Source organism: Leucopleurus acutus, assembly GCF_964270905.1.
Source record: "Leucopleurus acutus genome assembly, chromosome: 10".
Taxonomy (NCBI): Eukaryota; Metazoa; Chordata; class Mammalia; order Artiodactyla; family Delphinidae; genus Leucopleurus; species Leucopleurus acutus.
The window spans coordinates 95,442,599-95,457,552 of NC_139153.1; the positions used below are offsets into that span (position 1 = coordinate 95,442,599).

General features: G+C 44.2%; 1 protein-coding gene across 1 annotated transcript in view; it reads right to left on the reverse strand.

Annotated features, from left to right (window-relative positions):
• The window catches only part of PHACTR1 (phosphatase and actin regulator 1), a gene marked incomplete at its 5' end in the record, with an annotated part of 535,964 nt that overhangs the window by 89,988 nt on the left and 431,022 nt on the right, over window positions 1-14,954 (reverse strand). The window contains one exon of the mRNA XM_082848323.1: window positions 14,723-14,803. Coding sequence (XP_082704449.1) covers window positions 14,723-14,803 — 81 coding nt within the window. The remainder of the gene's footprint in view (window positions 1-14,722; window positions 14,804-14,954) is intronic.

Consider the following 14,954-nt stretch of genomic DNA (forward strand, 5'->3'; position numbering starts at 1 on the left):
ACAATGGAATATTACTCAGCCATAAAAAGGAAGGAAATTGAGTCATTTGTTGAGATGCAGATGGATCTAGAGACTGTCATACAGAGTGAAGTAAGTCAGAAAGAGAAAAACAAATATCGCATATTAACGCATGTATGTGGAACCTAGAAAAATGGTACAGATGAACCGGTTTGTAGGGCAGAAGTTGAGACACAGACACAGTTGAGATACAAACGTATGGACACCAAGAGGGGAAAACCACGGTGGGGTGGGGATGGTGGTGTGCTGAATTGGGCGATTGGGATTGACATGTATACACTGGTGTGTATAAAATTGATGATTAATAAGAACCTGCAGTATAAAAAAACAAACAAAAAACCAGGATAAATTGTTTAAATAAATACATGTACATACATACACACGCATATATACTCACATACATATTTATTGATTTAGGTTGCATAAGAAGGAAGCCAGATGGATAGTTTTAACTTACTCATAAACGTTTACATTTTTAATTTACAAAATAAAATGCTGTACACCCAATATAAGAAAAAAAAGGCAGCATAATGGGGAAATATGAACTAAACATAGCTAACAAAATAATGGCTATTCCCAGTATGCAGAGTATTTGTACAAATAAATAAAAATCAAGTCCCAGGGGCCACTTGTGAAATGCACAGCCTGGCTGGCAATGAAAGAAATGCGCGTGAAATGACCCTGTGGGTGATGCTGAACCCTACCAATGTGCTTGAAACAATGTCAAGTACAAAAGCAGGAGCGGAGAACAAAATGCACATGTTGATTACAATGCCCTCAAGATGAAATATGCATGCGTGCTGGCAGGGTTCTGAAGTGATTTTGGCTTTGATATGAATAGAGCTTAATGATCATTAACTTTTTTCCTGTGGAGATGCTGACATACATAAAAAAAATAAAACAAAAAATGGCATGCTACCTTGTTAAGTTAAATGAAAACATAATAGTTTTGTTGGAGGAGAAAGCCTTCCTCACTCCTCCGGTTTCTTGAGGAGGTATTTTCCCTGAGCCCGGCTTCCTACCCCTTCTCCACAGTTACCTCATTGCTAGGATGCAACTTCTGCATGAAAGACTGTTAGCAAACTTGCAGTAGAGGAGAATAATGAAATGAAATCATGGTTACACTGGTGCTTCCATTATACAGAAAAATGACTATGTAAGTGAAGCGCCATGTGAGAATTTTAGACTGAAAACATTGGGAAGTGTTCGCTACGCTGCATCTCTGTTGTTAACGCAAATGTGTAGAATTCACACATGCAGGCCTGTGAAAATTCAAACACGTTTTAATTGCCTGGCGATCACCAATGGCTATAATTACAGCAAAATCAAAAAGTGAAGCTACCTATGTTAAAGCAAACCATCATCTTGTGAGGACATGGAACAAGAGCCCTAATGCAAGTGTTTGCTAATTGTTTTTTCCCTTTGAGACAAGAGCTGCTGTTGTAGCTTCCCAGACATACTCTTTTTTTTTTTTTTTTGCGGTACGCGGGCCTCTCACTGCTGTGGCCTCTCCCGTTGTGGAGCACAGGCTCCGGACGCGCAGGCTCAGCGGCCATGGCTCACGGGCCCAGCCGCTCCGCGCCATGTGGGATCTTCCCGGACCAGGGCACGAACCCGCGTCCCTTGCACGGGCAGGTGGACTCTCAACCACTGCACCACCAGGGAAGCCCCCAGACGTGCTCTTTGACCAAAAAGGGCATCTCCACTGAGTGGCCGAAGGGTTACCCCACAGAGCTGAAGGTGTTTTCCCAAGAAGTGTCACTCTGGTGGTGGTGAGCTATGAAGCAAAGACTTCATTCAATGTCTTTTTTTTTTTGTTGTTTTTGACACTGATATACTTTTTCCATTACAGTACAAAAAAATTCACCCATTAAGGGAGCACAGCCATTGTTTTGTAACCCACAGAGGTGTCATTTTTGCAACAATATACAGAGTTTTGAAAAGCTTCTGTTAATCCCAATGACCTTTTAAATGACTGCAATCAAAGCCACTAGCTGCTCTCATTGTCAGTGAAATGATGTGCGGAGCAACACTTAGCTAAGAAATAATTTATCTAAGGATTTCATTGAAAGATTAAAAGCTTTGAACCTAAGAAATGGCTCCCTGGCCGTTGGAAGTATTTTCTTCAGTTTGCCTGAGTTCAGGAAGGTGATGTCATTAAACTAAATGGTGCTACAGATATCATTGTGTAGAATTTTAAACATACATCGAAAGCCATACATTTCTAGTAACACTGCATATTTACTACTTAACGTATTTGAATCTTGAGCATTTAAAAAGACAAACTGGGCTTCCCTGGTGACGCAGTGGTTGAGAGTCCGCCTGCCAATGCAGGGGACACGGGTTCGTGCCCCGGTCCGGGAAGATCCCACATGCCGCAGAGCGGCTGCCATGGCCGCTGAGCCTGCGCGTCTGGAGCCTGTGCTCCACAACGGGAGAGGCCACAGCAGTGAGAGGCCCGCATACAGCAAAAAAATAAAAAAAATAAAAATAATAAAAATAAAAAGACAAACTGAGAGTCTTATTTGCACAAACAAAAACTACAGTGTGTGTCTCTCTGTCTGTGTCTCTTCTGGTGCATTTTCTTTCTGAATGAGGAAAAGTCACTATAAGTGTGTGTCTGTGTGTCTAAAAGTATCTCTGTGCCACCTAGGATTTAGGGCAGACACTGCAGGATTCTGTAGGATCGCTGAACCTATATTTCCGGAATCGGTAAGTTATCTTCCAGTTTATCTTTCATGTCTGTTTGCAGCCAGAAGTCTCTGGATTATTCTGACCAGTTTCCACGGAAGAACAATTTTGCAAGAGCCATGAGGTTCCTTTGTGTCTTCACACAGGCACCTTGGCAACTCAGAGAACCCTTCTGAACCTAATACCTTGAAAATCTATGCAAGATGGATTTCAATCTCAGAATGTAATCAATTGCGTGATACTCTGATTGGATGATTTTAAACACAGAATGGAATGGTACATGTTTTTTTGCTTGGGGAATCACCTTACTTTTTTTTAATAGTTGCTGTTGTTCTGGATTTAATATCCTATTTTGATGTTAATAATATTTCCCTTCTTGTTCAGAGGTCTTTGCCTAAAACCCTTAAGTATGTGAGTTGCAGTGACTTCCTATCACAGATGCGGTATTGACCTTGGGTAGCTTCTTTCAGTTGCACTTCCTTGTGGCTGTACCCTGCTGGATTTATCAGCATTTTCTGCCTTTTACTGGACCTCATGGTCAGCAAACCACAGCTCATGTGAATTCTCAGCTGCTTCCTCGATCACAAACACCTCATCCCATCAAACGGTGGTGTCTGTTTCCCAGAGGTGTTTCTTTCATCTTTCTGGGTACAGTTATACCTCTTCACCAGTCTTCACGCCAAGCCCATCGGTTCTTACATCATCTATCCTGATGAGGTACGATGGTTCTGACCACTATTTCCAAATAATTACTCGTCTCCAAGGTTTGTAGCTGAAAGAGGATTTACCATCTTGCTATTCCTGGGCATTTTGATATCAAAAATGCAACTGGGGCACAGACTGAATATAAAATGGATGGAATGACACAGTTTCTCTCCTATGCTATTTTATGAGAGTGTGAATCTCACAGAATCATATCTCGTTGTGCAAGGGGCCCTTCAGAGTTAATAGGGAATCCAAGATTTTTTAAGAAAACTTTAATGGCTAGAGTTGGAGAAAAGTGATACGGGCTGGCCGTTTCAAAATGTAAGCAGCTCTGTTTCTTTAGCTGAGCTCTTCAATAGCGTACCCACTTGCCACGTACAGTTACTGTTTTAGTTAAAATTTAAAATGCAGTTCCTCAGCCAGACTAGGCACATCTGAAGTGCTCAACAACCACATGTGGCTGCTGGCTGCTGTGCTGCCTGGCAAAGACGATGGAACATTCCTGTTACTGCTGAAAAGTCTACAGGACAGCACTGCTCAAGACAGACTGAAACATCACGATAATGGGCCTGTGAATATGCAAACGTGAACCCAGTTCTGGAACTGGGAGATTAAAATGACGTTGCTAAACTGGTCCACATCACAATGAATGGTCAGTTCAGTGGATACTGTTTCCTTTAGAGAAGCTGCAGTGGTGGGAAGGCTGCACCACAGGGAGGGAAGACGTGCTCTAGGGCACGTGTGCACGTCGGGGCCCTGAGAGTAGCAACACACAGCTACAGAGGTGGGCGTGGCCTTTGGAGAAGTCCCGAAGCCTCAGGATAGAATCTCAGCTCTGCCGGGTGGAAGCAGAGAGAGTCTAGGCTTGGGTGAAGGGGAACCGGGAAGGGGAGACGGGCATCTCAGAAGAGCAGAGGCGCAGCCCAGGTCACATGTCTGGTGGAGACCACTGCTGACGTTTATTGAGCACGTACTCTGGGCAGGCAACGGTCTAAAAGCCCAAATTGAATTATGTCCCTTGATCCTCCAACAACCCTATGAGAAGATGAGCAAGGGCAGAATGGAGCTGAAGAGTATGCCTCCATGGGTGTACCCAGACCTAGGAGGACCAGCTGCCTGGTAACAGGCTGTCTTCAATCAAGCAGGCTGGGGGCTGGGAGTAGTGAGAGAGGATCAAAGGAAAGCATGGCTTTGCTGGTTGGAGCACAGGAAGATCCTGGGGTTACGTTCAAACAAAAAGCAGAGTCCAGGGAGATAAGAGGCTGCCCTGTACCTTCTACAGACAGAAGGTGCGGCAGCTGGGACCAGAATCCTGGGCTTGGGGCTCCTAGGAGAGCTCAGTTGTTTTACAGATATTTATGTGGGGTTAAGTCTTGAATGCCCCCCTGACTTATTTGACTTTATCTGAGTCCTAGGCAAACGTATGAAATCAGGAAAAAAATTTTTAAGTACAACTAGCTTTCCCTTTATTAGCTATTACCTTCCAGAGTTCGGCTTGCCTTCTCATGACAAACACCAGTGCAGGTCAGTGGCTGTGGAATCAAGCATCAGACGTGGGCAGGGATGCTCACCGTGCCTGAGGTACCCTGCCCTGCCCTGATTTCATCGGCAGGGTCCAGGGACAGGCAGCTGGAAGGGTGATACCGTGGTGGGTCTTCCAAGGACAACTTACACTAGGTAGCAGCTCTCAGGAGCTGACTGTACCTGCAACACTTTGGTTTATGGAAACATCTGTCAAAATTAGGGAAAAAGATATCCAGGGGTTATCTCTAAAAATTCTGGTCAATGAGAAATGAGGGTAATTCTGGAGAACCTTTGGGGAAAGGTTTTCTTGCTCTTAGAAAGAGATACCAAGAAGGGGGATAGCCCTCTCTCTCCCACCTGGATGTTGTATCTGCATGTAATGCTGGAACTACTGCAGCCATCTTGTTACCATGAGGGGTGATAGCTTGAGAATGGCATCCCTTCAGCATGTTACTGAGCTGATGAATTCACCAACTCTGGAGCTGCCCTACCATGGGATTTTATGACGTGAGATTCATTCATTCACTCACTCACTCACTGATTCAATAAAAATTAATAAGCGCTGACAAATGCCAAGCATTGCTCAAGGCATTTGGGATACGCTAATAGCAGGGGTCCCCAACCTCCGGGATCTAATGCCTGATGATCTGAGATGGAGCTGACATAATAATAATACAAATAAAGTGCACAATAAGTGTAATGCACTTGAATCATCCCAAAACCATCCCCCTTCCCCCAGGTCCGTGGAAAAATTGTCTTCCACGAAACCGGTCCCTGGTGCCAAAAAGGCTGGGGACTGCTGCAGAGGACAAAACACAGGAAGATCATTGGTCTAAATTTGCTTATTGCTGCAGCCTCCTTGAGTTAAGTTTTTAGTTACCTGAAACTATAGGCCTTTTAACTTACACCCTGCTGACTGCACACTGGCTTCACAGGTAACTAAGGAGCCTATAATTAAACAGCATAAACATTATCAAAAGGACGCTTCCTATCTTGTTTGATGTGCCTGTATTTGACACTTCGGGGAATTTTTTCCACACTACGCCACTGTCCTTGGACTTCCATAATGCTACACATTTCTGGTTTACTTCCTATTTTTCTGTCCACTTCTCAGTTTTTGAGGGTTTTCTTATTCCCAGATCATTTTTTTTCCAACTTCCAGATCACTCAATGCTGGGGTGCCAAGGTGTTTTCTATCAGGGCCACTTATTTTCTCATTTTACATCTTCTTTGAGAAATATCATCAATCTATACGACTTCATGACCATTTACACACGCACAATTCCAAACCTGCATCTCCAACCCAGATCTCCCTCTTGAGTTTTAAATCTGTACCTGTAGTGCTCTGCTTAGCCATTTGGATATCGCAAACGCAATGTGGTCAAACCACTGCGATATTCTGTGCTCTGTAATTGCTTCTCTTAGGTCCCCAGCTCAGGGGACCTGTACCCGTCCCCCGTATCTGTCCACCAAGTCTCCAAGCCAGAATCCTGAATGTCAGCCATGCCTCCAACCTCCCCTTCTCTCCCCAAATCTAAGCAGTCACAGGCCTTCCTGACTCTACCTCCTACAATTCTCCAGTCTCTCCTCTCCCCCTCCCCCCATTCCTACTACCCTCATTCCTGCCATTTACCGTCACATCATCTGAATCCCAGCAACAGTCCGCCACCTGGTCTCCCCGACTCATGCCTTGGTGTCCCTCCAAGTCCTTCTCTCCCACGGGCAGAGGGATGAGGCTGCAAGTCCGATTGTGCAAAAAACCCGTCCAGAAATCCTCATCAATGCTCTCAGGACAAAGGATAAGCAACTAATATCATATTCCTGCCTGCAAGATCTGCCCTGACTTCCCCTCACCATATACACAAGCTGGACATCCTCTATCTTTCATTATCCCCAACGTGGTGCCTCCCCATGTGCTAGTCCTTCTATTTCTAACATTTTCCCAACCCATCCCACCTTCTCCAGGATAATTCTCATCACCCTTCAGGTTTCCTCTCAGACACTGTTCCTTCCAGGATGCGTTCCCTGAGTCTCTAGGCCTGGTGGGTGACGCTTCCACGCACCCCCGGACTTCCTGTACTTTCCTCATCATAACTGCCAAGCACCTGAACCCATTACGGGACCGTAAGTGCTGTTAGGGGAGCCCACCTTGACCCTCCTAGCATCCCTGGCGCCCAAACGACGCCTGCAACATAACAGGTATTCAGCAAACACGCAAGAGACAAATACTTTTGCTGGGAACACTTGCTCATGGGTATCATAATAACTTCATTAATTTTTTGCCTTGGGATAGTGATTTTCTGAAAGAACACTGCTGCTTGAGAGAATGTGGACCACAATTTCTCTTTATCCGTTTTCATTTAATCTGCTTTCCATTTACCCCACTAGGGCAATCCACGGCATTAGGCGCTGAGACGCTACATAAACGATTCTACGTCACTGAGTCTGAAAGTAAACACTCTTTTCATTTTCACACAGTTACTCCGAATCACAGCTTCCAGAAGATGCCATTTCTAGGTGAGACATGAGAAACAGCTAAAAATGTGACAAAATAACAACGTCCGGTCAAGGCTGTGAAAAGCATGTCCCACAAACTGCAAGACTTGAAAAGTCTACACAACTGGGACACCAGATAAACAACGGGACTTAAAAGGCTCGAGTCTAAGAATTCGTCTCCTCTGATATAGGGGAGAGTTGTTATTTTTATTTTTAAAAGATGATGACCTTTTAATTTAAATACCAGGCTTTTTTCTCATGAATGCCTGAGAAGGGGGGAAATGTAGCCTCTGTATAAGAGAGTTATGCATTTCAGGGAGCTTCTATTTGTGTTGATAATTAAAAATAACACCTTCCAAAACGTTGCTCTAACTCCATGAGGGAAAAAAGCACACCTCGGTGCACTTTATTATTTGCTGTGAAATGTTATCGCTAATTCCCAGCACACAGTGAAAAGGGAAGTTGCTCATTTGCACACAGTCAGTTCTGTTCTTCCGTGACCCCTGGTCTTCCTGCTCCGGTGCGGCTAGCTCTCCCGCCAGGTCTTCGTGTGACTGCAGTGAGCGACCACCTGGTGACCAGGGGAGCCGCAGCGGCCTCAACTCCATCCCTGCAGGTGGCCACACCTCCCAGCTCCCTGCTCCCATCTGGGGTGTGGCGGAGTGTAATATACAGGGGCGACAGCGTGCCCTTCCACACAGGGAGATGGTCTCCTTTCCCTCTTTTCCCTCCTCATAAGTGATATATCCACTCATGTGAATTAAACACACCCATACTGTACAAAGCACGTGACAGGACTGTGATAGAACTGAGGTTTCACTGGAAGATCCAGTGTTGAAAAATACGGAGCGATCGCCATTGTTATCCCTAACATCCTTTATATACAACATCATGCTTATTTGTAGAGATCTTCTGCAATAACCACTAACAGCATTATTTATTAATATCCTCTGATGACCAACAGGCAGTATATTACAAAGGTTTTTTGTGTTCCTATAAATTCCAAACAAAGGACAGAAGGTCTTAGCAGGGGTTTTCAAAGTCCACACTCGCTGGCCGTGAACCCTCAGGCAAGTCTATAACCTCGCTGGGCTGCAGCTGCTTCTACTCTACTTTGGAAAAATAACAGAAGCCAGGTCAGGTGACCTCTTGAGATCCTTGCTAAGCCTGAGAAATACCATCACGATTTTACTAATGGCCAAACAGTCCACTGCTTTCAGGATATTTTTCTCCATAACACCTAATAACCACTGTTTATAAGTAGAGTATGTGGCATCCATATACATGAATATACGCCCAATATAATACCGCCTATTTAAACAACAGGTGTACAGACCAAGTCGTGTGTACATGCAGATAGCCTCAGCCTGGCATTCGTTGTTTTTCAATAAACATACTGAGCATTGACTATGTCCCAATAGGACATAGTGCTACTGTAGGCAGTTGGATGCCACAACGTCTGTGAACAAACCAGAGAGAGATCCTGCCCTGCCTGGTGGAGCGCACCTTTCAGTAAGGAGAGACTGATGAGAAAAAGGCTAATACAACACATATGTAATGTACAGATTGCAGGTGATAAGAGACAGAAGGAAAAAAAGAGAGAAAGAAAGAACACAGTAGAGCAGGGTCAGGGGATTACAGACCTATGGAAGGAGGTGACACTTTAAAATCTGGAGGTCCCAGGGAAGCTCCATTGAGAAGGTGGAATCTGAGCAAAGACTTGAAAAAGGAGTGAACCACGTGGATGGATATCTGGGGGAAGAGCGTTCTAGGAGGAGAGTGGAGCCAATGCCAACATCAGGGGCTGGAAAGCAGGGTTAGCAAGATGCCACAGAGAGGACGTTATGAGGAAGTACCGCCAGGGAGTTGAAGCAAACTTAGGGGTTGGAGGGTAGATCGTGGAGGGCTTCGTAGGCTGTCGGAGGAGCTTGAAACTTCTCTGAGTGAAGTGGGGAGCCACTGTAGGCTCTGAACAGGGGGTGTTGTGCTCTGATTTACAGAGAACTGAGAGAGAGGCACGTGCAATACAGAGGCTTTAATTTAAAAGAAACATACTGAGTCAATTTATGGAACTTAAGGGCTCACGAATTAGGTTACAGGTTGTTTAGAAGTAGTAGTAGGACCAATGCTCCTGTTTCAGCCACCCAATCACTGCATTTAGGTCTCTGTGCAAATATCACCTCCTCCAGAGGTCCTCCATGATTGCATTTATATAAAATCATGGTTCCCCCTCTGAATTTATCTCCTTACTCTGCTGCTTTGTTTATCTTCGTAGTGCTCATCACTCCTTGGCAATATATCATAGGCTTATTTAATTATTTCCTATCTCCTTTAGTAGAATGTAAACTCTGAGAAGGTGAGAATCTTGCTTTTTTGGTTATCACTGTAGCTCAACACCTAGAGCACCTGGCTCAGAGGGGGGATTCAGTACCAATTTGTTGAATGAATGAACAAATGTTCCAGGAGTCTAGGAGAACCCTTAAGTTCTAATTTAAAAAAACAGACTACGGAACTGGGGATTAAATAGTTAAAAATAAGCTGTCTACAAAATTATAGACCATTTTCCACCAGTAGTTGGTTTCACATTTTTACTCTTTAGAGTGATGACGGTTCACTGTAATGTTTCATTGTGTTTTTCATGAAATTGCTATATCCATATTGTGGAAAATATGGAAAATGGGAGAAAAAGAATTTAAAATTTTATGTTCCTCTACATCGTGATTAACAATTTAAAGTCTTCTTTGTAGTTTTTAAAGTTTGCTGCATTTTTACATGGCCTTGATATATCCAGAGATCAAACGATCTTCTCTGATCTTTAAAGTTTTATCTAAACTTTCTTCTGAACTTTATTTTTTTCTATAAATTTATTTACTTATTTATTTATTTTTATTTTTGGCTGCGTTGGGTCTTCGTTGCTGCACGCGGGCTTTCTCTAGTTGCGGTGAGCGGGGGCTACTCTTCGTTGCGGTGCAAGGGCTTCTCATTGCGGTGGCTTCTCTTGTTGCGGATCACAGGCTCTAGGTGCGCGGGCTTCAGTAGTTGCGGCACGTGGGTTCAGTAGTTGTGGCTCGCGGGCTGTAGATCTCAGGCTCAGTAGTTGTGGTGCACGGGCTTAGTTGCTCCACGGCATGTGGGATCTTCCCCGACCAGGGCTCGAACCCGTGGTCCCCTGCATTGGCAGGCGGATTCTTAACCACCGTGCCACCAGGGAAGTCCTCTTCTGAACTTTAAGTGCATGTGGTTGTATATGGAAACCAGTAAGAAAATACAAGCCATCCAGTAACTTAAGCTCTTTACATCTACATTCCATTAAATGAAGGATTCCTGAACTAGTTTCTAGAGATACTGAGAACATTTCCCCTCTTCAATCCAAGCTCTCATTTTGCCTGATTTAAATTTATTGACTAGTGTGGGATTTTAACCTGCTAAGAAAAACATCAAGAATTTCGAGGAGAACTCTCAGAATAATAAAACCTCATTCGTTCTAAGTCTGCCGTGCCCAGTTACAAATCTCATATCCCTACAGTTTATCTTAATACTTCCTACAAACGAGTATGGCATTATTAAGCAAAATCAATAACATAAAGAGTTGGAAGAGAAAAGCTCATCTACTAAAGATAAACTGCTTCCCACCACCTTAGCAATATCATATACAAAACAGTGTAACTGCAGCATGAACAGGGGCCGGCCCTCGTGGATGGGCTGACACAGTAACTGCACATTAGGGACCATACATCTCTGGTGGAAACCGTTTTGCTGCCAGGTGACCAGACTCATGGGTGCAAAATGAGGAATGACCAAGCCGGGCAATGTGGAAGGACTGCCAAAAATCTAAGAAATTTATCTTTGCAGCAAGCAAGTTGGAAAATGATGAAAGGTTCTTTGCCTCTTGCTGTTCACTCAGGATGTGGCAATAAAAGTTCATTTGTTTTACTCACTAGAATCCCAGACACAGCAAGTTGAATGATGCTGTAGAGAAGGAAAGGATGAATGACAGGAAAACGACATGTTTAGAGACTAAAGAGGAGACAGGGTGGAGGGGTGAGGAGGTAATTAAATCAGATACCAAGGGGCTAGGTTCTCGGCCACCCACGTTAGTAAGGCCATTGTGAGGGGGGGTTGAAGATCCTTGCACTTAAGAGCTGACAGTGATGTCCCTTCCTAACTCGTGGGCCTGAACTAGGCTAAGGAACATAAAGGGTTTTAAAAAATATAAAGGATAATGATGATAGTACTACTAATAACGGGGTGTTAACAATTTCTTGAGAACTTATGGGATGACAGCCAATATTTTACTCTACATGTTGTTATGGACGGAACTGTGTTACCCCCTCTCCCTCCGCCCAAATTTATATGTGAAGTCCAAACCCCCAGTGTGACTGTATTTGGACATGGGCCTTTACGGAAGTAATGAGGTTAAATGAGGTCCTAAGGGTGGGCCCTGATCCAACAGGACTGCGTTTCTTTTTTTTTTCTCTTTTTTTTTTGCAGTACGCGGGCCTCTCACTGTTGTGGCCTCTCCCGTTGCAGAGCACAGGCTCCGGACGCGCAGGCTTAGCAGCCGTGGCTCACAGGCCCAGCCGCTCCGTGGCATGTGGGATCTTCCTGGACCGGGGCATGAACCCGTGTCCGCTGCAACGGCAGGCGGACTCTCAACCACTGTGCCACCAGGGAAGCCCCAGGACTGCGTTTCTTATGAAAAGAGGAAGAGACACCAGGAGTGTGCACATACAGAGGGAAGGCCATGTGAGGACACAGCAAGATGGCAGCCGTATGCAAGTCGAGGAGGAGGCCTCACCAGGAACCAATCCTGCTAGCACCTGAATCTTGGACTTCTAGCTTCCAAAACTGTGAGGAAATACATTTCTGTTGTTTAAGTCACTCAGTCTGTGGTATTTTGTTATGGTAGCCCTGGCAAACTAATACAGATATGTTATCTCATGTAATCCTCATTACAATATTATCCACACTTTCAAATACGGGGATAGAAACACAGAGAAGTTATGCAACTTCACTAAAGTTGCACAGCTACTCAGTAGTGGAACTGGAATTGAATCCAAGCAATGATTACAGGACTCACGTTCTGAACAGCTGATGTAACATAATACAAGGTAATATGATTAATATCCACAGTGATACAAAATGGATGCTTTTATCAGAAAAACCCACAGCAAATACAAACTTCTATATCTACGATGTGCAATTTTAGTTTCCCTCTACTCCCATTCCCATCATACAAACAATAAGCATTTCTTGAGCCAATCTATCTCAGCCACTTTCTGAGGGGGTCTGGCATCAAGCCTTATGAAGTCCATGTTCTCCTGGAGTTAACGTGCTAGTGAGGAAAGCCGGCCAGCAACAGAACAGAAAAAAGCAGACAGCGATAAGTGCAAAGACAAAAATAAAACCGGAAGTTGTGGGGACAGGCGGCGGCCAGCCTGGTCCTTTCCTCCACAGCCAATTACTGAGACCACAAACAGGACACAGCTCCGAATCCTCGGGCAACTCCTAATGGGGGCTGGCAGGCCCCAGACTCAATGTCCCCCGTTTCTTCCTCTATAAAATGGGCTTTTGCTCTAACAGTCTATGGCTTCTTTGATTAAGTCAGGAAGTTACTCCGGCAATATTTACCCTAACTCAGTTATTAGGTATGATGGAAATAATAAATACTATAATTAAATGTATCCTCTCCTTTAAAGGATTCCTGAAATTTTCCTGTAAGAGACATAAAGTTTGCAGGAAGAAAGGAGGGAGAGGGAGGGATCATTTAACTGGATCTGAACAGGCTTTCGCTAGGACAGTAATCTTTATTTAAGCCCTGGGATGCTGAGCGTGTAATACCATACCTGTGGTCAGACACTTCCCATCTTCACCGGGGAGGGAATATAGAGAAAGGATTTTGAGATGAAACATGGAAACTTAAGGTCAGTATAAGGGAGGGTTTGGGGGGCCTGTACAGAAATAAGACATTGGAGAAAAGTGACAAAATGATGCATTCTTTTTCTCTGGAGAGCTTAACCAACCAAAGAAACTGTATCTTGGTATGTCTCGCCCAGAAGTAGAAGGACGATGTGACTCGCCAGAGGGATGCCTTGGGGCCAGGAGGCTCTGCTAATGAACAAAGGCGCTTTGAAACAGTACAGCTTCACACCCTACCTGCTGCATCCCCTGCCACTAGGGCGAGAGCAGCGCCACCTCCTCCTTGCAGCATTTCAGGGTGGCAATGTGTGCTAAGAAAAAATACTTCCAAAGTGCCGTCAGGAGGCTCCATGGCAGGAATGCATGGGGTGAACTGTACCACCAGAGGAATAAGGACCAACTCACTGAAGACAGTGGAATCAGACAGAAGCGCCCACGTTAGAAACACAGCCTGCCTTTCTGTATCAGAACACAAACTAGGCATGTAGAAGACCTACAAAAACATGGAAAACTGACTGCACGGTCAGAATTACAGGATCACGTCGATGATCAGGGTGGACCTTTAAAGCGGAACATGTGATTTAATAATCTGGCCCAACAAATCATACTGGCCTCAAATAATAAGATCTAGAACAGACAATTATTACTGATGACTGTAACAAGACTGGAATAACAGTTCATCATGTCTCTTAAAGCCTTAAATGAAGGATGGTGAGAGGAAGGGGAGGGGAGTGAAGAACAGTTAATGGGTAAACCACTGCATACCTTCGTATTTAAAGGCAGTAGTTCAATCAGCAAAAGACACAGGATAAGTTCACCAGCAGACACTTTTGGACACATTCACAGCGCATTTGTAATCACTGGAAATATTATCATTTGAAATATGTGTACATTTATATAAAATTATATATAATTTTCTCCACTTTGATTTCTCCTATTGTTGGGAGATGGACGGCCCCCAAAAATCTGTTAGAGAAATTCTACGTGCTTGTGGATTTTTAACATTTGTCCTGGGAACCCCTAGTGCCTGAAAGAGCCTGAGCAATTAAATTCACCCCAGCTGTGTGTGTCCAGACACCAACAGGCTCACCACCAGTACTGACACCATTCCTTGGGCCACATCATTTGTCTCAGCATCCTATGGTTTGATTCCAGTGCTGAGAAAAAGGGAGCTTTCGTTCCCTCTATAATAGCAATCACTTCAGCGCTGTCTGCTACATCCTCTGATCTCTCCAGAAGTGTCTGGAGTTTTAAAGGTTCAAACTCTGATAAAGTGATACAGAAAACTGAATCCAACTCCAAGAAATATGCACACAGATTCCATGCACGGCTTTTTTCTGGCTCATGGAGACTGGAGTGGTCCCCTTACCTTTATCATAGATTTCCTTCAAGACCCCTCGTTTTATTAGCTCCTCTCTGCTTTGCCTCATCGATATTTTCCTTTCCAGGGCTGCGAGCAAAACACAGAGAAGCAGGGGTGAGTAGGTAACAAAGACGTTTCTAAAAAGCATCATATTTTAAGAAGTATTGAAATGTAATATATGGGAAAGCTTCCGTAAGTTATACTTTACTAATGTAAGCTAATGATACTAGTTAATACG